This window comes from Microchirus variegatus (genome assembly GCF_963457635.1).
Source record: "Microchirus variegatus genome assembly, chromosome: 17".
Lineage (NCBI taxonomy): Eukaryota > Metazoa > Chordata > Actinopteri > Pleuronectiformes > Soleidae > Microchirus > Microchirus variegatus.
The window spans coordinates 19,228,851-19,253,474 of NC_139818.1; the positions used below are offsets into that span (position 1 = coordinate 19,228,851).

The window sequence follows — 24,624 nt, forward strand, 5'->3', positions numbered from 1 at the left end:
AAAAAACACTACAAAACAAACATTTAATGCTCAAACACACGTTATACCCTCCGGAAATGTCCCTCACTTCACTTGGGTTCACTGGGAAAAACAGGGCACAGTGTTATAGGGACTTGGTAGGCAGCACAGCAACGATTTTTAACTTCTTAAAAAGACAGATTCTACTTGTTTCCTGACCAGAGCTTCATACGGATGTGTCTCAAAGGAATAAACACAACTCAGCTTGGACCAGGAGCCACAGCCCACTCAGTGAAGCTGAGGCGTGTATAATTAATGTATCACCTTTCATTTAAGGCCTTTAGGTATAGTCGTAGTCAATCATACACTGACACTGTTTTTTTAGAAAGGGGCGGGGGGTAATGTAGGTTTCTACTCTGAATGATACTGACCACTTGTACACATTCATTCAAACAACAGGGGGAGACTCAGGTCCCTCTAGCCAAATACATGGGAGTCACCAGAACCCAAGTGTTTTAAGGAGGGAACACACACACACATACACATACACACACACACACATACACATACACACACACAACCTCACAAGCAAGAACAGACTTGAAGGATCCCGAACTGAATATAGCTTATCTTTCACTGACATCCATGGAGTTCTTAAAAACAAAATTCTTCATTTTTGTTTTGAGTGTGTTTGGTGGAAGATTTTGGGTGCGCTGTTGGGTGTTTGTGATTATTTTTTCTGTTTTTACATCATCTCTGATAAGTTTTCTCCAGTATTATAGTGTCTATTTGACCTCGAGAATGGAGGGGTTGCACTCCATGATGGCCACAATGATTTTGTCAATGTAGTCCTGGAGTCGGTAGTTGATCTCCTCCTGTTTGTGGACTGCCTCCATTAGCTGGAAATGAGGGAACAGAGATGAGTGAAGATAAAAAAAACAAAAAAAACACAGTTAGCTTGTCAATCCTTTTTCTTTTCTAAAAACCTACCTCTGTGCGAGATACAGAGTTGATCTCAGCTGCCAGGGAGTCTGAGAAAGGGGCCGACATCAGGCTCTTGGCTCCCTGGATGCTCAGGTTGATGATCTGCCCGTTTAACTCGTCATTCTGCTCTTTCAGACTGCGGTTGTCCTGAAGAAGTCAAGACAAATGTAAATGGATCAATCAAGACTGAAAACAATTTCTCTTCCAGTCTTAAAATGTGGCTCGATGACACGCCAGAGTCATAGTTAGAGTAACTCCTCCACATAAGCTGTAAGGACATGAAAACCCTCACAGCGCCCTATATTAGCGATTCACTCATTCACTCATGAGTCACCGCACCTGCTCCTACATTACTGCTAGTGTAAAAACACTCAGAAAAGCTCTGCTGCTTTACTTAATATCCTCATCTTTAGGGATTTCAAATAACGAAGATGAACAAAAAGAAGAGCAGACACCTGTTAGAGAAAGACAAGAGAGAGAGAGAAGACAGGACTGTAGCTAAAGCAGCTCTGTGTTTGTGTATAGTTTGTCAAAATTGCGACCAAAACAGTCACAATGTCACTTCTCTATATTTGTTAAACAAGCGGTTGAACACCAGTGTGTTTATATTCTATACAAACACTAATGACCAGCAACATACACCTCCTTTGTTTCTCAGAAAAGTGTGTATTTATCAGTGACTGTGTGTTTATGCCTCCATTGATTCAGAGGAGAGAATGTTGTTGAATTTTACACGATTTAAAACCTCATTTTATTTATTTGTTTACTTCGGGCATGTCAGTTAGATCAACATAGTCACACATCATCTTAGTTTAATTCACATACATGGGGGTTAGTAACACATTATTCTGTGTGGTAATATATTTGGTATAGCTTTACACACTCCTTAGCTATTGCAGGCTAGAGGCTAAAGTATACCTCCAACTCAAAACAGATATGAAAATTATTCAGAGCAACTTCGTTACCTGTTTGAGTCGCCTGATCTCCTGCTCCAGCTCGGCTTCACGCGTGCGGGCCTGATACTCCTGCAGTCCTGCCCCGGGTGTGCGTCCTCTCTTCGACTCGGCCTCCAACTTGTACAGCTGTAAGTGCTCCAGCTGTTTACGTAGGTCTTCAATAAGCTGTGTTAGAAAGCAAACAAGCAACGTCAGTTCATGAAGTCAGCAGGTATCATGTAAAATGAGGGGTTAAAGAGGGCAGAAACTTCACTTCACCTCCTGCATGCACTCCTTCTCCTTGTGGCTTTGGTGGCGTTCGTGGCTCAGCTTGTCGCTCATCTTCCTGCGGGACTCGGTCTCGTCGTTTAGCCTGTCAGACATGGCTTCTGTCTCGTCTTGCAGCTTCCTCTTTTCCTGGATATTAAAAAAGAAGTGAGTGTGGGAAAAAAAAAGAAGAAATCGGACTAAAGAGAAGAGAAGATATTATTGTTCTGACCTCCTCTAATCTCTCGATGTTTGCTCGTAAACAGGGAACACAGGATCGTAGCTCGCTGTTTTCCTCATCCAGCTGCTGCAGCCTGAAAAACAGATCAAAATATTCAACGTTTTATTGTCAAAAAGCTACAGAACAAACACAAAGAAACAACTGATGAAAAGTATATACACCGCTTCTTCTATATGGACAGTGTTGTACATATTAAAATAGCTAAAAATCAGTGGCAGATGTTGCCAGTAGGTGGCAGTATGGAAGCATTTTCCTGCCAACAAACACTGTTGTTCACTGGTATTGCACACATGAGAACATGTGACTGCAATATAGCAATAAAACAAACACACAAAAGGCCAATTACATGAGCAAATCAGCACGGAATCTCACACCGACTGGTTTAGACATCAATCAGACACATTTTTACAAAGGTAAAACTGATCTAAATGGCTTGTAACACATTTTATCCAATAAATATACACTGATTTAGATCTTTAATGCTGTCACCTGGCCTGCACGTATTCCAGCTCCATTCCTCTATCCCTCTCCAGCTTGCTCACGGCCTCCTTGTGGCGACGGGTCTCCTGCTGCAGTTGTTCGTCCGCGTGGACCTCCTGCTCCTTCAGCTGTTCCTCCAGGGCATTGGCCCGGTGCACCAGATGAAGGTTCTCTTGGCGCAGCCGCGAATGCTGCTCTCCCGAGGCCTCGGACTCCTTCTCCAGCTCTGCAACTCGACGCTCAAGGAGGAGAACCTGGGGAAAAAAAGTGAGCATGTTATGATTGGCAGAGAAATCAGATAACATTTAAGAGTTTGCCGTTGCCATTACAGGTAAAAACTGACAGCTCTAGGCGATACAGGAATGTCAGTAAACTGTAAGGGTAGGTCTTCTTGAGTTAACTCTGTCACCTTGTCTGTGATGTCGTTGTCAGCCATCTCCAAGATGTCCCGCGTTAGGTCGCTCATGGTATCCAGAGTCATTGAGCTGTTCTGGAGGAGATGTCTGCAAGTGCACAGGGAAAAAACAACACACACATGTAACCTCCTGTTCCACACTTTCGTATGCCAAACACAACTATTGCATTGAGGAATCACAGAGCAACTGTTTATTTTACCTTGCGACTTTCTTGCTGGACAGCCTCTTGCCAGCACTGGACGGGGAGGAAAAACAAAAGGAAAGATGATTAGGAAGAGAAAAAGGACACCTTTTATCCACCCCAGTCCCTCTCTCTCGCTCTCTCGTACTGGGTTCTACATTTCTGCGCTAAAAATGTTCACTCACAACGGCAACCCAATACAAACACAGCAGCGTTTATACAATGTAACAATACAAACATACTGATCTGGGATTACGTTAGCTTAATGGACATGTAACTGTGACTGCTTTACAGAACTGTATAACGGATGAAATCGGATTTCAGATTTAAAACGTTTTTGTAATAGAGCTACTGCTCCGTAATCCTGGATCAGCAAGTTTGTCCCAAAAGCTTTAAAAAAAGCTTTATTTACTCCACTACAAGCTGGCATTGTACACCTGAAATGAAGCATGGAGGCAATGACATGAAGGAGAAGACTGAAGCAGACATCACTCACCTGTGATACCTGTCGGTAACCTTTTAAAAAACTGAACTAAACCAGTATTTAAACCATTTTCATACATGCAGGAAAAATGTATGAGTGACGCATCATGAGTCGGGCAGATGGTTGCAACTGGAAGGAACTAGCTCAACTTCCTTAGGAGACATTTTTCATCTATAAATGTGATTATGTTAACTCACACGCCAATGAAAAAAGACAAAAGAAAACAACGTGAAGAATGGTCTTACACAAAAAGACACTGTAATGTATGTGTGCTTGCATGTATTTAAAAAAAAACAAAAAAAAACCACACACACACCATGTTGTTGCTACTCCAACACAGCATGCACACATCAGGAGACTATGCACTGCAGCACTGCAAACGCATTCACACTGATGACAGCTGGACAACGGCGTTACCTAGTCATCTCTAGGAAATTGAGACGAGTGGAGAGGTCCTCCAGACGACTGATTTGTTTGTGACACTGGCTACAGAAAAAGTCCAGCGCCTCCTCCCTGAGGAAGCTCTGAAAGCGGTCAGGGAGAGGAGCAGGTGCACTGGAAAGAGGAAGAGGAGGAGGAGGAGGAAGGGGTGAGTGCTGGAGAAGAAGAAGGGGGTGCATCCGTGTGGGGAAAGTAAAACTTCTAAGGCCTCTGTTCACACCTGGTATTAATACGCCATCTTTGATGACACAAGGACAAGTGTCACGTCAGCATTGTCAGCTCACATCTGCGATGCTGACGTGACCTCGTGATTAATTGTGACGACGTTTCTGTTTGCAAAAATGGAAAGTTGCCATTTTTAGCCTGACTACAGAGCTGTGATAGACGATGCCACGCGATCCCATCATGAAATGTTCACCATTTTTGGCACGAAGCCACGCTGTTAAAACCCACATAACCCTACTGTATATACCAGGCAATATGCCAGGGGGGAGCTTGTCTCTTCACTTGTCTGTTTTTCATAAAAAGTGGAAATGGAAGATGGCAGTTGTCCCACGGGATGACAAAAAGAGTAAAGGACAAGCAAACGGGAGAGCGTTTTACAGGATTACTAAAGATCCCGAGACACGGCAGGAATTGGATCACTGCCATATAAGATACTCAAAGCGAGCATCGAAGGACGATGGAGAGTTGGGATACCCTGAGCAATCTCAGGTACAGAATCCAATTCTAATTAACTTAAATAGCGTGTAAATTTTATTGCGATGTTGAGTAGGGAGATGTCAGGTTACCTCAGGTCTCAGGTCTGTTTTCAGCATTCTAAGGGTCAGATAAGTTCAGTCTGTCAGGTTCCGTGATATATTGCTCAATCTCGGCAGATTTTTAAGTGCGCAGTCATCTCTGACGGCTCGAAACTGGCACTGGTGCCGTTCATTTTGTGACTTGAGACACAGAGAGAAGCTATTTTGGGTCTGGAAAATAGAATAGAATAGAAGTAGAGAAGAGGCTGGCTGAATTTTCATGCCTAACACACATTTGCTGTCACACAGCTTTAAAAATGTAGCCACATGCTGTCAAATGAATCCTCTATGTGTCTGGGGTGCGTTCACACCCGATCAACTAAGACGGATGTATTAATACCATGTCTGAACAGGGGCTGCTGGTGCACACACGGTGTTAGTGAAATCCACAGAGGAGTTTGACAAAGTAACAGTGTGAGCACTTTGGTGGAAAAGAGACGCGAGACTGTGCGCAGTGTGACTGTGGTGATGTGTTTTCAGGACAGTGGGAAGAAACACAGCATTCTAGAGGGAATGTGTTGATCTCTCTCTTGTGTGCTGATAAGATTTGTTACCCCTGCTTCCAAAGCAATCTTGTCTTTGGAACCATGTTGTCTTTGCAGAGAACTATTTCATTAGATATATACAGTTCCACCAAACACATAGCTGTTGATTTCACTGTCGGGTGTTCGTACACTCTCCTCTACCACCTGATCATTCATTCAGGAAGTGAGTTAGGTCTGAATTATGCAATAAATAGGCACCGATTCTTGTTAATGTAGGCAGAAGTGCAGACTTTCAGTGAGTGTCACTTGATGTGCATGTACACTGTAAAATAAATGAGCGGGTGTGTGTAGGCAACACTGCTACAGGCGCCAACAATGGATTCAATCTGAGTGGGTGTGAAGTTTGTGGGACACAGCCTTCTTTTCTTCCACGGTAATCTGTCACATACAGTAGCGGTAAAGCATCAAATAAAAATAATTCAATGTATACATGTTATATGTACAATACCTTTCAAAAGTTTGGGGTCACCTATACAATTTTTGTTGTGTTTTCCATTAAAACTCACACTTTTTCATCAAAAGAGTTGCAAACATGAATAGAAAATATAGTCAAGACATTGACAAGATTAGAAATAATGATTTTTCAGCTGTGCTAACATAATTGCACAAGGGTTTTCAAGGGTTTTCTAATCATCCAATAGCCTTCTAACGCGATTAGAAAACACAATGTACCATTAGAACACTGGAAATGGGCCTCTATACACCTGTGTACATATTCCATTAAAAAGCAGACGTTTGCAGCTAGAATAGTCGTTTACCACATTAACAATGTATAGAGTGTATTTATGATTCATTTAATGTTATATTCATTGAAAAATACGTCCTTTTCCTTCAAAAATAAGGACATTTCTAAGTGACCCCAAACTTTTACTTTTATGTATATGTACATACATTTAACTTCCACTTTCTTGAATGTCTACTATGTACTACTTGTTAATGAGAATCAGAATATCCCTTCACCATATTATAGTATGTTAGCATACTGGGGAAAAACAGTGAGGCTGTACTTCCTACAATGATCACATTATTTCCATATAGTCAACAAAAGTTGGCTGTAAAGAATTTCCTGGCACAGCAAATGACAGACATATCACCCAAGTGGGAATTGGACATTATTCTGCATTGAGTAGCTGATTAAAACAGAAGAGAAGGTAGTAAAAATGATCACGGGAGAAAGAATTACACAGGGAACTTCATCACGAATGAAATGTCTGTTCCAAAAAGAGGAGACAGTGTCTGTACTATCACAAGTCAGACAAAGCTTCTTAAACACTCCGCAAAAATCATCTACAGCAGTCTAGAGTTTTTCTGAGGTCAACATGAGTGAGAAAGCTACTGAAAAGTACTTTGTATTCACTGCATTTATCCCGCCCTTCACCAAGAAAAGGAGGCAGACAGGGTGGGAAGGACGTCCTTCAGATAGCTCTTATCATTGCTTGACCTCAGTGCCTTTGTTAAAAGAGAAACATTCTCTCCGAGCTAACGCAAACAACGGCATTTACGGCCTGGACAATGTCAGCTGAGAATGGAACTGTCACACCTCTTATCAGGAAGCGTGGTTAAAAAGATATACAAGATATATTCATGTCAATTAAAAGATTTTTGTTAGGAGGGAAAAGTCATTTCTGAAATAAAGAAAGATTATTTTGTCACAGTGACATGCTCATACCTGGGAGACAGAAGCGACGAGCCATTGACCTGCTCGAGGGGCTGCACAAGAGCAGAGTCGCCCTCCCCCTCTCTCCCATCCACGCTGCTCTCCAACAGCAACTCCGACGTATTACTCTCACCGAAATCCTCAAAGTGCTCCTCCTCTCCTCCGATGACGGTCACCGCCGAGTGGTTGTGGAGCTCAGAGTTCAGGGAAAACCTGAAGGAGACAAGAATGGATCACACTCTTTAGTATATGTGTACATAGTCACCTTCAGGAAAAGCTTTGAGGTAACAGGCTTTAAAAAGGCTGGCTGAGAGTTGGGTTTTTTGACCTAGAAGCCTTTATACGACTAGTAGAGCCTACTGTAAATCCCACAGAGGTATAATTAATCTCCCCACCGGAAGAACAGGTGTCTGGACAAGTTTATCACTTGTCTTCAAAGGTAATCTGTTAATTCATATGAATCCCAAAGGCTGCTCTGACGGAAATTAAATATCTTGTGCACATCTTGGTGATGCAGAGCAAACAAATGTGAATGTGATTCCTACCAGAACTCAAATTATTTGATCTCCATTGAACAGGAAAAGTAGCTTTTCCTGTTCAAAGTCCAACAGGATATATTCGATGTCTTAAGCACACACACACACACACACACACACACACACACACACACACACACACACACACACACACACACACACACACACACACACACACACACACACACACACACACACACACACACACACACACACACACACACACACACACACACACACACACACACACACACACACACACACACACACACACACACACACACACACACACACACACACACACACACACACACAGGATGAGGATGTTCAAATCAGCAGAAAAGTTTGCTTTCTCAGCTCACAAAGACAATTCCCATTCAGTTTGTTGACAAGAAATATGGTTTCCATCTGACTAATCCATTGCTTTAAATTACAACCCGAGAGGCTAAAAAAATCACCGTCCAAGAAAAATAAGCAATCATACTGTCTCGCAACATTTACCGTAAGTCATGAACAAATGACTAGAACTGCTCGAATGTTGTAGCCACTTACCCTTTAGCCAAGTTCTTACTACACTGTCCCACACTGATGTCCCTCAAACAGAGGGATGGCGAAGAGCGAGAACGCATCTTGAAACGACCTCCGCTGCCCTGGCACACGAGCCGTGGAGCAGCAGGAGTCAAAACCCCAGACAACCAGAGCGGAATCCTGAAGTTTCAGCGGTTGCACCCAGGTTAAAACAAAAAAAATATACACCCAAGGGTTGGGGAGGATTAACAAAATAGTTTTGGTCCTCCTAAGGAGCTGCTGATCTGCAAGGCCACATGACTAATAATGGTCCACGCCACCCAAAAGACTCAAGGCAGCAACACAAAGGGTTGACTTCGAGGGGGTTAATCAGATTTGAGGCTAAGCAATGGCCAAACGGACAGTCCTGCTGACGCTCCGTGAACCAAATATGTGCGGGCACACGGGTAAGACAGAGGAGGGCGGGGGAACTTAATCCTGTTAGATTCTTAATCCTCAGTTCAGTGCATATTCTCCGACGTTGACTAGCCAGTATGGGGCTACATGTGTTGTTTAAGTGGTGACTTGAAACACAAAGTAAAATGTTTGTGCGTGAGTCAACTTTTTGGTAAACACACAGCTGAAGTGAGAGAATATAAAGGTCAGAGTCGTACAGTAAGTGTGTTAGATTCCAGTCAATAGCAGATTTAGGAGGTGCACTGGTATGACTAACTATAACAAAAGAGAGAGAATCAGATTAGACCATTGCAACAGAAACGGGGGGAAAAAAAGGGAAAACAACACACACAAAAAAGCGCTAACTCAACACTTCCTGGAATTCAAGGATCAGTCATGGAATGGGAAGTCCAAACACATCCATGTCAGGCAGACTGCGCCAATCCGTCATCAAGCAGGAGAGACAGGTCACACAGTCAGCAGATAAGGTCGCCTCTGTTCTACGTTTCCTCTCCTGAGTTCGCACTAAAGGCTGTTTCAACAAGAACAGTCATGGACCTCATCAGCAGCAGCTGCCATTTAAATCACTCAGTGATACTATTTTGTCTTTTACATTGGACTTCAATTGTAGTTTCTGAAGTTCTCTTTTTCTCAACACCGGAGCTGCAATAAAACGACTCAGAAAAAATTCAAAACATTGTCAAAAAGCTCCATTCTTACCCTTCTGTTTTACTTTTGACACCCTAGTGATAATGAAAACCTGCTGTTCACTCTGCCCATAACCATGTCTACGGAGAGTAAATCATACTTACAAAAACATACATGCATAATGTAAATATAACACAATTTAAAAAGCCTCAAACTCGAACTGGCAGTTGTATATCAGTCAGAGAAACCTGCGAGGCAAATGCAAAATAGAATAAGTGGCCATTCTCCTTCACAAACCCAAAAGAATCCTAGAATTCAGTCCAAAGTAAACATAACCTGAAAATCCAGACGAGGCGTGAAGATCTCAGTCTCTTTTCAGTGAAACAATATCCACTTTGAAACAAAATGAGGAAGAATGGGGAAGGACTCGGTATTTCAAGGTTGCTTACAGTGTGCACATTTCAAGTCTACTCTGCATGAGCTTTCCTGTTCAGAAAACATTCACCGCAAAATGTGTTCCAGGTCCAGTTAAAGGACAATTCAAAGGGAAAGATTGTGGAACCAAATGCAGACACATTGCGCCTGAATTCCAGAAGAATTCAAGACACCGGGTCGATAAAGTTGTACCTGTCTACCGCTTCAGTTTAATCGGCTGCTGGCTGCTGACCTAAATAGATTTAGAATGATCCAGCAACGGGGCACACAAGACTAAACGAACCATGTGATCTGTGTGAAAGGCCATTTTAGGGCATATACAGGACTCATCCTACAATGGAGATTTGACGCTTTACCGATTTACGGTAAAAATTCTGTAGCAAACAGCACTTCCCAACAGCATTACAGCATTGATCTGGTTCTCATGACGAGTGGATTACGACTGATGAAGTATGACAAAAGGTAATCCAGGGTCACAAACAGTCTTTTCCTCACTAAATGTGAGCAGCATTGTTCCAAAATCTATGAGCATATTGGTCAAAACTGACAGAAAGTTTCCAGTGTATTTATACGCACCTATTCCCACCATCTTCGGGGTCGTGTAGCGTGGCTTCAATGCCGCTGTCCGTCTCCACATCCTCGTGCATCTCAGGGGGTACGAGCGCCCCCGTGTCCTCATCGGTGAAGGTCTCGCACTCACTGTACGTGCTCTCGGAGCCCAGGTACGCGCTGTCAGTCACCTCATTTTGCTGCAGTAACAGAGACGGAAAACTTTAATACACCGAGAGAAGAATGTCCTTCATGCTGTAACTGTACAATCAATGATGATTTTGATATTCTGCCAAAGCAAGGCTGCGGCTCAAATGTCTTGTTTTGTCAACAAACCAAAAGGAATCAGATAAAATGATTTTCTTTTGTTACACGGAGCAAAGAAAGCAGAAAATATTCACATTTGAGAAGCTGACAAATCAGAGAATATGTTTTAATTATAAAACATTTTTCAGAACGGTTGATGATTAATTTAATAATCGATTTATAATTGATTCATTCATTGTTTCAGCCCTACACCAAAGTAAAAAAAAACAGCACTATAAACAAACTATAGTGGTTGCAGTTAGAACTGGATTTTCAGATTAAAATAATTAGAGCTGAAACGATTCATCGATTATTAATCGATTACTACTAACTATTTTGATAATAGATAATCGGTTTTAAGCTTTTTTCATGATTAAAGCAAGTTTTCTGATTGTTTTAGCTTCTTAAATGGGACTATGTTCGTCGTTTCTTTGCTCCACATAGCTACAAAATCATTAAAACTGAATCATTTTGGTTTGTGGGCAAAACAAGAGAGAACATCGTTTGACAAACACTGATCAACATGTTTTTGGACAAAAGGATTAATTGAGAAAATAATCAATAGATTAATCAATTACGAAAAGAATCCTTAGTTGCAGCTCTAAAAATAACATGGTTATAAAAAACTATAATGCAAATACATGTGGTCAGTGGCAGAGTTGTTGCCACCACAAACAAGATCATGAACTCAAAGTATACTTTCAAAAAAGGTGTCTGAAGAAAGGAGCCATTTTAAAGACGGTCTATTTTCATTCTTCATGTCACGCCAGCTGGTGGTGATGCCATCGCACCAACCCACAACAACCAAACAGAGCACAGAGCATAAACAGACCTTAGGGACAATCTGTTGTGATTCACATGGCTGCAGAACCTGCTGTATAAACACCTCTAAGCAACGAGTTCAGATAAAATAAGCACAAAACACCAAATGTTCAACACAAAGAATTGCCAAAGAACAACATTCTCAAGCTATCAGCGACTGGGGGACAATTTGTGTCGGACTATAAAGCAGCAAAAACAAAAAAAAGACAGGTGAGTCATACCATTATAAATGAAGCACCAGGAGTTGCAGGGCCCAGCGGGATGTCCAACATACCCAGAACCATTCTCTATGTCTGGACTCACTGACAGGAAAGCTGGCCTGTCATGAGCGCCTCCTAATAATGACTACAAATGCTTCCTCACTCAGAGAGAGAGAGGCAGCAAGTGAGAGTATATTGAAAAAAATCAAAAATACTCCGTGTTTAGCTTGACTGGGTGGTCAGAGGGGTGGAGACAGACGAAAAGTCCAAAGAGTAACAAGAAGTCCGCTGTACTGCTCAATCAGCTACTGCTGCTAAGTTAAAACTGCCGGCACACACCATCAGCTGAGTAACTGCATAATCTTTCCTGGCTCCCGGGAGCTCAATTTCCCCGAGCCAGTGTCAAAGTATAAATCATTAAGCCATCTTCTGCATGTCCCGGGCTGCACAGTCAAAAAGGCTGTACACTTGCTGTACATCACAACATCCTGCCATAACTGTCTGTCTGTGTGCCAGCAGAAAGCTAACATGCTGTTACGTGCTGTAAAAGTGTCAGGAGACAGTGCAAAGCACATGTTGGAGTTTGGGTGGAACAATAAAAACATTGGTGATAACAAGTGTAAAGGCTGCTGTTTACAGGCATTAACATGCGCGATGAAAATATGAATGTCAGCAAACGGTTGAAAATATTTAACTAAGGGGGAAGGGGGGGGGGGGACAGGATGGGGCATTGCTTTTCTCTTATGCCTTGCCTCAGCTCAAAAGCCTTTCCTTGCCTGTTTTGAAAGCAAACAGGGCTCGAACAGCACAACCATTGACAGAGAGGGAACCCTTTCCTGCCAGAAAACGCAAGGGGAAAAACAAGGCAAATGGACACAGGTGTGGCAACTACTTCAAAACATACTCAAACTTTCCCCAACACCTATGTGTATGGGTTCCAGTAAACAGCAGTTATAGCAACTGGAGTATTTTTTTTTTTAAATAATAAATAATACATGTACATTATCATTGTGGAAAACAACTTTATGATACTCTTTCAACAATAAAAACCTCAAAAAAAAAAATGTCACAAGCTGCATTTATTCATATGTAACACAGCACTTACAACCCACACCAAGAGAGGGTGCTAGTACTGTGCAACGTACCACCCAAAAACAGCAGCAGTAAGCTGATGCACTTTGAGTGCACACACAATTGCTGAGAAGTGCGGAGGCCAGCAACAATGACGGTTAAAAATATACGTTGCGTGCACAAGAGGAGGCAAGAATTCCATATATGCCGACCACAACAAGTCCACACACTCGTGTAAAAAACTCCAGGCACATTCCGGCTGATCCAATATTTGTGAAAGAACACTCAGAATTGTAGCCTGCCAGATGCTATTCGGTGTCAGCCAAACCAGGGTGTTCAGTCAGTGAAACATTCACAGAGAGGTAATGATAGCTCTGCAAGCCACTCGGTGAATTACAGTGGGAAGAGTTTAGAGTGCACACGGAGTTCAGTCCGTGACCTCCACGCTTGCACTGCTGTTTGCACCAGTGGGAACTGGAGGCACAACAACTGGAAGAAAAACACAACAAAAGAGAAAGAGAGGCTAAACCTCTTGAAATGTTGCCTCACCTCATCGTATTCCTCAGGGCAGCCCACAGCTCCGTCCCCTGGACTGTAGTTCACGCTGTAGAGCTGTGGCTCCGGACCTGCACATATGAAAAAGAAGAAGACGACGACGGCGACAACTTTAGTATTTGCACAATAAACACAAAGCCAAACGGAGGCTGAACAAATACGCGGCTGGTGTGTCCTAGGCAAATGCAAACAACGTACCTCGTTTGAATTTCACAGTCCATTCAATGTTCTTTATATATCTATTTTAATTATACTGGCATATTTTTTTTAACCTACAACCTTGTTTCATTATTACATTTAAATGTATCCATGAACAAATAAGCAGGTATGTGGTTCAACAAAAATCTATTTCACAGGTTATATTTCCACAAAGATTGGTTTTCTATTTAGTTGTGTAAACTGAATAAATAGGTAAATAATTAAAAATGTATGCTTGAAAATTCACATGCATTTTAAATATCTGGAGTCTGAAAAACATGGAAGCTGATACATCATTTACTCATGTACACAGTCAGCAAATTCAGGATATGTGTCATAACTGCCACTAACCATTATTTTCATAATCGATTAATCTGTCGATTATTTTCACGATTAATCTTTTTGTCCATAAAATGTCAGAAAATGCTAAAGAACGTTGATCAGTGTTTGTCAAACCTGGAAATAACAATGTTCTCATTGTCTTGTTTTGTCCGAGAACCAAAACGATTCAGTTTTTAATGATTACTTTGTTACGTGGAGCAAAGAAAACAGAAAATTTTGACATTATAAGAAGCTAAAACAATCAGAAATCTTGTTTTAATCATGAAAAAAGCTTCATCAATAAATTTTTTCAGTTCTACATTTTAAGCAACCTAAGCATGAGGAAGCAATAACATCATGTAACCTTTAAATTCAACTTTATCGCACTAAATTCAAGAAGGAAATAGACAAAATAAAAATAGTATAACCTATACACAGGCTTAATGTGTCACTGTGCTGAAAGCACTTATAGATGAGCGGTGTAACCTGAGACAGACAAACAAGATGGAGGAGACCCGTCAGCCACCACCACGGCTCCTGTGTCTAGTAAACAGAGCTGTGGATCGCAGCCTATTGAGAGACTGGAGCACAAACAGTGTTCTCCAAAGCAGCCGGTAGACCCAAGGGTTTTTAAATCCCCATGCCCACTGCTATAGTGTGTTTCGAGACACACTGCACGCAACTTAAGTGGCGAGTAGCACTGCGCAAAAGAAAGCTGTGCCTTGTGTTTGAAGACACACCTGCACTTTTTCTGGCATGCACACAACAAAATTTAAAACGACACAGCAATTGTTTTTTTTGTTCCGGACATGCCAGAGCCACTACAGGGGACAAGGTATTTCCATAGCTGGGAGGCCTGTTTTTTTCATTAAAATGTACCCTTTCCACAGAAGTAAAAAACAAGACGATGGTGAAATGCTCCTGATAATAAACATCCAGCAATGAATTTGACTATGATTGCCGATTGGATAGAAACAAGCCACCAAAACAACTTTGCTGACATGAGACAAGATTAATGTAGTAATTTACGTTAATTAATTTACGTTAATTTTAGATTGTGCCAGTTGTGTTGTGAAACAGCAAACATGCAGCACACAAGCCTGCTTAGCCTGTTTGACAACACATATACACTACCGTTCAAAAGTTTGGGGTCACTTAGAAATTGTTAATTGTTAATTGTTAATGTGGTAAACGACTATTCTAGCTGCAAACATCTGGTTTTTAATGGAATATGTACATAGGTGTATAGAGGCCCATGTCCAGTGTACATTGTGTTTGCTAATCGCGTTCGAAGGCTATTGGATGATTAGAAAACCCTTGAAAACCCTTGTGCAGTTATGTTAGCACTAGTGGTTAATGCGTCAACAGCATTTATCGGTGTCAACGTTAACGCACAGCACGTTTCCATGACGACTGACTGGAAAAAGACGCGTGTGACTTCATGTTCACCTGCCTCCGGATTGTTAAAACGAGTCTCTCAAGTAAGGCTAAACTTTAAAAACAGAGGCACACATAGGTAGTACACAGGTACGCTGTTTATTTGTAGCGCTGCTCTTTTCGTTTAATAAACAGACTGCTCCAATTCGACTGTAGGAGCTAATGCAGCTAACTGGTAAACAGTGCCTGGACTCCGGTGTAGCGGCACGTAAACATGACACAATGCACGTCTTTTTCCGGTCAGTCGTCATGGAAACGTGTCATGCGTTAACGCGCGTTAACCTATTGCCCAGCACTAGTTAGCATGGCTGAAAACAGTTTTGCTGGTTCTTTGACAAAAACAAAAATCATTATTTCTAATCTTTTCAATGTCTTGACTATATTCTGTATTCATTTTGCAACTATTCTGATGAATAAAAGTGGGACTTTTAATGGAAAACACAAACAAATTGTATAGGTGACCCCACACTTTTGAATGGTAGTGTACACAGTTATATGCGTTTTGTTAATTTGATAACACAGTGTTGAAACTAGTGACCCACAGAGGGCAAAAAAGTAGAGAAAGAGAGAGGACATGGCAGAGTGACGGGAGTAAATAATTCAGTTGAATAGGACTCTCTGTCCAATCCCTATTCCTCTGTCACTCCTACAGTGAAACCTCGCCAATCAGCCCATGTGTCTGTGCATCTCATGCTTTCCAATGCATGACTTATTAATGGTCTGAGAAATTGGAGCCGTACAACCCAGAAAGCCTCAGTAAAGAGTTTCACAAATCAATACGCTCGGGCGGACTGAGGCAAACATGCCATAATGTTGTAATGACATCACCGCAACCTGTTCACAATGACAACCCCGCCTGTCCAGAATCTGTCTGTCCAGAATTACGTTAATGAATAACTAAGGTGTCATGGCTTATGTGTGATATACCAAGAAATGAAAAACAGGAGTGAACAATGCTTTTGGTGTATATAAGGTCATATGACCATTTACCTCCATTGCTAATTGCCGAAATTCCCCGGTGGAAGTCTTCAAAACTGATCACTCCCAGGCCACTGGGATCCAGAAACTTGGTCAGATCCTTTACCTGAGAAAATACACACACACACACACAACAATCAAATCTAATATCACCACAGCCACAGGATAAGACAGGCTGGCCTGGATGATGTCAATAAATGACATAAGAAATGACCTAAGAAGTTCTCATGATGTTTGCATACCAACTCCGGTGGAAAACAATACCACTGGCAGACGAATAAAGCAGAGACTTAACTGAACAGAAACCGCATCAGAATAAGGTCACTTCATTCTGGTGACAGTCCAAGTGTTACATGATGAACCTGAAGGATTTTGATTGGATAGCAAAAGTTCACCAATAAAACACTCCTGACCTCCAGTAGAAAAAGAGCTTTTGCAGATGTCGACTGTTTCTTACTTTATTGGATTCAGGGCTGTAGTGGGTTTACAAGGGTTTAAAAGTGTGTTTATACTCTGTATGATACCGAAACAGTATGAGGAAAAAGAGGAATTAGTGATATTCTGTGACTCGGACGGCAAGAAAAATCCTGAATGCACATTCATAAATATGGAGCAAATATCAACCTTTCTGCACAGTGTTAAATGTGTTACATAAGTACACCTACATATTGTATATTTCTACTGCCTGTAACCTGGCAACAAGATAGCATGAGCTTCAGTAACTGCAGGGAAACGCAAAATTAGATAGAAAATTGACTCCTTGGGATATTGCACCCAGTTAATGCTTATTATTTGGATAGCTGGCTCTTCAGACCTCACCTGTAAAACAAATAAAGTGTGCGTGTATCTGCAGAATTACTGGTGACACCACGCAAACAAATTCTATTTGCACATATAATAGACCCGAGTCAAATACCGTCCATCACAAATTTATACTAACCCATTATTACAGTATAATTTCAGGGGTGTGTAACACAAAAAAAAAAAAAACGAGTTGGGAGGGATCCTGGGAGTATGTGGGGTGAGGTTTCTGTGGCATCGGCTCACTTATTCCTTGGGAAACCAAGCGCACAATGCAAACACAGTCATTTTACTGTGACTTCTCTCTTCTGGACTGTTTATATTACGTGCAAAAACAAGTTGATTGGCTTAATAGCGCTTATCTTCGACTCGGGACGCTGCAAGAACTCAAACGCCTACAAAATAGATTCTGAAATCCCCCATGAGTTATGATGTGGGTTTGGTTCTATGTGGTGAGATGAAGGGGAAAGGCTGATGTCACTGAACGGTGGTTAACACTGACACGGTAAGTTTAGCATGTGGAAACAAGGCACCTCCAACTCCCATGTATGCCACAGTAAACACTCTCTATACAGCCAATGTGTGATAATATTCTATGCTGCTGAAGGAAGGGCTTTTTAATAAGGTAGAGGTGGAAAGAAATTGAAGGTTTCTGTTCCACAGAGCAGCATAACGGCCTTACAGGAAATGTATTTGTACCATGCAGATACTCAGAAACACCTCTGCTGAGAGAAGTGAGAAAATGGAGTGTGAATGAGGAATCAACTTAGCATCTGTGGTCCTGATGACGTTTCTACTCAACTATTATAATAAGCAATGAAACAAGGGCTGTTTGAAACAACACAATGGCTGCAAATTCAATATTTTCCACCCCTTTTTCATTAGTTTTATGTTCTACGTCAATTAAAAAGGTAATATAAACATGCTGGGAACTGTTTTCCATCGTTAAGTTCTCATCCCTGCATTAGAGAGATTTAAAGCCTATTTATGTAGCGTGGGATCGCTCTACTTTTAGATCTATGACGCAGTAACTATTTAACTGTAGATTGAAATGTATATTGCTGATCGAATCGCAGATGTAATACATGGTAGAAAAATTGCCATTAGATAGTTTACTAGAATCGTAAGGGTAAATACTCTGATATCCAAAGGCATTCATATCATTGTAAACCCACTGTACTGTAGTAGCAAAATCCATGGCCTATATCAGAAAGGCTCAGTCTGTACAGCAGTGCCAGGCTGCCTCAGTTCTTGAGCAGAGACGGTTGGCTATTTCTAGTTCTGACCTAAATCTAAAGGTGACTTTGATGTCAGTGGATCTCAATTATTTAGCCCCAACAACCTGCAGAAGTGTCAGTTACACAGAGCGTAGAGTTGTTTAAGTCACAAACCCGTTGCCGTTTGAGAAAATTTTATTCCCAACACCTGCTGATGCTTTAAGTTTTTACCCCTTTGAGTTTGAAAATACAATCCTATGTTATCATTGACGATGCGCTGTGCAATCATATGCAAAGTTAAACTTAACTGTCAGTTCTTCTGCTTCGCGCAGCAGTGAAGCCACTGTGGTTTTTCTGTTTCCTCTATTTGTGTCTAATTAGTGCCGGGGCACGCCTGACTGCCTCCACACAGACCACTGTTGTGCATCACCCCATGGAGAAGAATACCCTTTGGTGAGGTAGCTTTCCCCTGGAGGGAATTTCTCAATTGTGCCTAAACAAAACTCACATAGCCATGGTCATAAGCTTGGCGGGTTGGCAAAAAAGAGGGCAGAATTTCTTTGAAAACAAGATATTAAATTACACTAAAGTGAACTCGAAAGCTAACCTTTCAGGGCATGGGGCATTCCATTGTGGGAGGGCAGTACATGCAAGCAGCGGGTGAGGGGTGGGAGGGTGGCTAAAGTAGGGTTGACTGACAAGAGAGACTCAACCACAATGCAGTTCAGTAAAGCTTTTGTGAACCAGGGTCAAAACCAGGGGTCGTTAGAAAGGGCTTTTCATAAATGTGGTTCAAACCTGCAGGGCATTTCACTTACATGGTAAAGCTTTGGTTGTAGTTGTAGTTCAGCTCGTTAGTACTATTCCTGGATTAGCAGACAGCTAGCTAGTCTTCCTACCATCTATTAAATTAAAAATATCCAATTCTTTAAGCTGATAGGACACAACATCAGTCACCTTGTCGGTCCAAAACAATGTACCCAGACAGAGAGCACCCATGCTAGCTTGAGTTGCTATAGCTGTAGATTGACTCCCAATCTCATTAAATGGGTAAGTCCGACTTTGAGGAATTTGATTATACAATTTTAGCCATACTAGGATGTTGAAATGCATCTGGCTTTAGTCTGACTGTTTTGTTGTCATGTCATATTGATGACGTAGAGGACCACCATGACCACCATGTTGGATGTATACAAAAGCTGCTACTTTTCCGTCATGACCGATTTAAGCCCGTCTCTAGCGCACCAGGTGCCAGGTGTCTTCTTAACACCCTACCATGCATACGTGTTTGAGCACTTAGTATCATATCCTGGAATGATTTTGAAGCAGAAGTTTGCATGCTAGTCCGTAGGTGTGAGTGGATGGTTGTTTGTCTCTCTAAATGTGGCCCTGTGATGGATTGATGTTCTGTCCCCGGTGTACCCCGCCTATGACCCTATGTCAAAGTTTGCATGCTACAAAACATGCAAATCAATCTATTTCAATACCTGTTTTCTGGGACATTTGCTAAGTGCAACTTGCGTACAAGGCATGCTATTAGCCATATAACATCATAGTAAAACAAACACACAAGCTTACTAATAAATACAGTGAACAAAGGCTTGATCTGCGAAGCTTATATACACAACAAATAAATGTGTATCACAATTAGAAATAATGCCAGCTAAAATACACACTGCTAAAATACCACTATGGTCCATATTAAAATGTCTCTAATCTGGGCTGCTCATGCATGAAGGTTATTCAAACACTATTATCTCAAAATGCCTGAAACACACAAGGACAGATGAGGACAAAGCTTAATCAAATATGAAAAGCACATTCACGTGTGTTCCCGAAACGATACGAGAGGAGAAAAGCATTTGCTAGCTCAACGTTATGGGCAGGCCTCGTTAGATCAGCCCTGACTCTTCCACTGATCCTTGACTGCAGCTAATGGAAGCCGAATCCTCTGAGATGTTAGAAGTAGTATTTTATAACATTCCAGAAATTCTGAAGATAAGACTGACAGCAGCTTTGTCGTTTATTGTAACTTTTGAACGCAGTAAAGCATCTTCTCCTCCTCCTTACACACAAGAGGATAGAAATCTGAGAAGACATCCTCGTAAGGACACATATTATCTTCTACAGTTCCTAAGAGCCCAGAAATCTGATAGCTAAACACAAAGAAACATGCAGAAGGAATCTGAACAAATGTAGTTAGCAATTCAAGACAACTTAAAAGAAACTGCTTGAATCTTGACCATTAGGATGAGAAGTCCACCGGATACCGATGAATAACAGTAAAACAGACCACACCTATAAAACAATATCATGTAAATCTACCACTTTCAGCACTGCCTAGCCAAACAACAGGTGGAATTGATTTACATGAAACTAACATGACAAAAGACACACACACTCTCTCTCCCTCAAAACAAGGTCAGGAGCAGTCGGTGGAAGGCACCCAAACCATGAAGTCCCTCTGAGTCAGGGAAATACATTTTACTCTTAATCCCTCAAAACTCCCTGTCTGGGAGCCACAGATATCTACGAGCAGACATTGGACAGATCGGGGCAATAGAGGCGCTTTGAACTGGGAGAGAGGGGATTAAAAGCATTAGTGAAGCCGGTACCATGCTCTGTGTGAGTGAGAGACAGCAGCAACAAGTACCTATATTCTACAGAGATCTTTTCCAGAGTTTAAATCATTAAATGCACAAGTTAATAGTTTTCCAAATGTTGACTGAATCTACCTCTCACAGTTTAAAATAAGATTGTATTAGCAACATTAGGGCTTACTGAAGTAAGATATAAAAGATATTGAAAAGAATAGGCAAAGCATGCTCACTTGACAGTTTCTTTTTCCAGTTAGGTGACATCATTGTTTGCATCCATGCCTCCACTGTTATTTGCATAGGGTGTGTTTAACAATTGGACGGGAAAGGAAACTACTTGTTACTTCTTTTTTTGAAGTCGGGGTTCATTAATATGGCTGGTCACATTCTCATGATTATAAGAATCTTCTTTTAAAAAAAATATTAATTAATTAAAATTGCCAGTTAATTAAATTATTTTACAAAACTGCTTCATTGGCTCTGAAGCGCCGCACCCCGCCCCCCTTCTCTGTCATCAACCCTTGATGCCTCAAACAATGTCCCGCCTGCAGCACTTTTCTGAATGGTTTCAAGCCAAGAGTAAAAGCTGATCAACACTGAAAGCTACTGTGTACACAGGCAAGTAGTATAAGAACTTACGGTGACGCAGCTTCAGTGCGTGAGCTGAGCGCTGAAGCTGCTATCAAAACCAAGGCCACCCAATATTGCCAAAGTTGGAATAAACATAAAAATACTCAACTCTGAAGTTTAATTTACTGCCGATACACATATATAGGTTAAAACACAGATTACCAATCACCTAAATTAATAATTAGTGTCACCCTTGGATACATAAACAAAACAGTTGATCAATGCCCTTCATATATTTATAAGTTTACTTGGGATTAGAGTTCCGTCCCTAATTGTTCAGTTATAAATAAATGTCTCGTTTCACATGGGTGAGGGTCACACAGCATCTTTCAAAAGATGACCCCCAAAGCACTGGATGTGCAAATGTCGAGTACCAGCCCGAACAGGACTCATTACAGCCAATATGCTTGACAGACACGACAGTGGTAACCCAAGTCCTAACTCTTGGAGCATTCACCAAATACAGCTAGTCAATTCCCGGTAAGAATTTGACAGTTTGCAGTTTGTATTCGTCAAATCAATTCAACTAAATGTTCAAAATAGCCTTGTGGGAAACACACTAGGCATTAAGGGAGAATACATCTGCTTTATTACTATACAACGCAAACTTTCAGCAAAGTTTAATTTAAAAAAAAAAACAAAAAAAAACACACCAATATTTCTCCTCTATACAAAAACTTGACATTTACAATTTGCTAATTTCTGACCTTTTGGGGTTCACATAGGTTTAGAATAATGTTGTGTACTTCAAAGTGACACCAACCAGATGAATTTCACTTGATTGAATTATTCAGACTCCTTCCAGTGAGCACTCTGAGTTTCAGCAGAAAATCATTTATAAATCATTTACACACACATGGAGCTTTATATGGTTTTACATAGCACTTCACTCAGCATGCATTACGCAGTTACTGCCCACTCTAAAGTAGGAAGGCAAGAAGGAAAAACAAGTGATCTCACCTGATCGGCTCCATAGGCAGCAGCAAACTCCATAAACTCCTCAATCCGAACGAAGCCATCGCCATCTTGGTCTAAAGCGTCGAATACGGCTTTTAGCGGGGAGACATCTTCCTCTCTTGTGTTCTCTGCTGAAACCATTGGCAGTGAGTCATCTACCACCATCTTAGAGAGAGAGAGTGTCTCCACATTTTGCTCACTAGTCCATCCAGCCTGTGGAGAACTGTTTAAGTCATGAACCGAAAATTCAAAAGAGGTTATTTCATGACAGTCCGATCCATCACGCTGGGTAGTGTCGATCGCACTGCTGTCCTCCTCCCTCTGTTCAGCTGCTGAATCAGGAACACTTCCACTTTCTAAATCCTCCTGTGGCTTCAAGTCCCAGGATTCCTCGTCATTGACCTCATCAGCAGTGAAGCACAAATCCAAAGCCATCGCCTCATTCTCCTGATGTTTTGCTTCTGAACCAGTTTTGTCCTCCATCAAATTCTTAGACACATTCTTCGCAGAGTAACACTCACCGGTGAGCTCACCCTGAATAAACACATCTTCAGCCAAAGACACAGTCAGTGATGGGGGTTCAGTTGACAAAACCAGAGCAAATGAGTCATTCTCACCTCGACGCTCAGATGTCAGATTTCGACTAACACCACCCTCTGCTTCTTCCACCTCTGATTCCTCTTTTGATACATGTAAAGATGTACCTGTGGAGTCTACAGAGGCAGGACTGGCTGGGCACAGGCTCAGACTGCTGTCACAATCTGGAACCTCGAAATCCAACAAAGGCACACATCCTGCGAAACACTCCAGCGGTGTGCTCATGTGGTTTTCTTCGAAGCAGCTCTCAGGGAAACTTTGCACAGTAGTGCTACTGGTTACAAGCAGGTCAGTCACTTGATCAGGGAATAAACCTTTGTCTCTGGTTTCAGGTGACCATGTGTCCCTGCTCGGTGAGGGAGGGAGGCCTGCCTGCTCCACTTGTGACAGATCTAGCAGCTCCTCAGTGACACCCTGTGGGTTCAACTCACCTGAAGATTCAGTGGGGAGACAAGTGGGTTCGTTTGAAAGGAGATCTAGCAACAAAAGAGAATCCCCCGTGTTGGTCTCGGGATACTGTACGGAAATCTTGGCTGGCGAGGCAGGTTCACTGAGGCTTATTAGGTCACCGTCACCAGTCGTGGCATTTGAGTCCTGAAACAGTTCATCCTGTGTCGAATCTGGGTCCACACAAGCAGAGTTTGTTCCAACCACAGGAGTGAGGTTGGGAGAAAATAACCACGATAAAGTACAGTCATCAGGTTCATCAGTTTTTTCTATGTAAGACAACTCCTCTAGACGAGTACTATCGAGAGAAGCTTTAGAAAGTGTGGGCTGGTCAGCGTCAAACTGGAAGAATCCATGGGAGAAATCAGAGATATTCATGAAGTTGCCCAACTCAACTGGGTTGTCCTGAGAAACCTTTGCCTCCTCACTCAGATGGGATGTTTGCTCCCGGTCACCGTCTCTAAAATCCAAACCTGTCTGGCCACTCTTGTTTTGGCAGAGCACACCTCTGTTGTCTGAGTCCAGAGTGCGAAATCCAAGAGGAAATGTCTGCTCCGTCTCCCACTGAGTGTGCCCCAAAGGGCCAGACAGAACTGTCGGCTCCATCTGTCCCTGGTATAAACTCTTGAGAAAAATGATGATGTCTTATCTCACTGTTGTTGTCAAGATCCAGCGCTTCACTTTTAATGCCATGTTGTTAAATGGCACTACACCTTTTTGGTGGAATCTTAAAATGAATGTGTGTAAATAGTACAGACATTTTTTAAGCACAGGCTGACAGTGAAATTTGACATTAAGGTATAGTTTGCTGTATAATTTCTGATAAAGACACCACCAACTCAAATTAACAAGTTGTATTTGTTATTTTTACCTCACTGGTTGCCTTCCACGTGTCCAAAATCATGTCCAAACACAAAAGTCAGATTAATTCGTTCCCCTTGCTCTAAACAGGAGTGATGTAAATGTGCTG

The 24,624-nt window shown here is 41.7% G+C and overlaps 1 protein-coding gene across 1 annotated transcript; it reads right to left on the reverse strand.

Annotated features, from left to right (window-relative positions):
* Positions 1 to 743: 743 nt before the first annotated feature.
* Positions 744 to 24,260, reverse strand: rab11fip3 (RAB11 family interacting protein 3 (class II); the record flags this gene model as incomplete). Its single annotated transcript, XM_083903729.1, has 14 exons — positions 744 to 857; positions 949 to 1,089; positions 1,908 to 2,063; positions 2,157 to 2,294; positions 2,377 to 2,458; positions 2,875 to 3,119; positions 3,275 to 3,368; positions 3,481 to 3,516; positions 4,364 to 4,501; positions 7,402 to 7,602; positions 10,548 to 10,720; positions 13,469 to 13,545; positions 16,421 to 16,514; positions 22,614 to 24,260. The coding sequence occupies 14 exons, from the start codon at positions 24,258 to 24,260 to the stop codon at positions 744 to 746; spliced, it is 3,336 nt and encodes a 1,111-aa protein (XP_083759855.1).
* Positions 24,261 to 24,624: the final 364 nt, after the last annotated feature.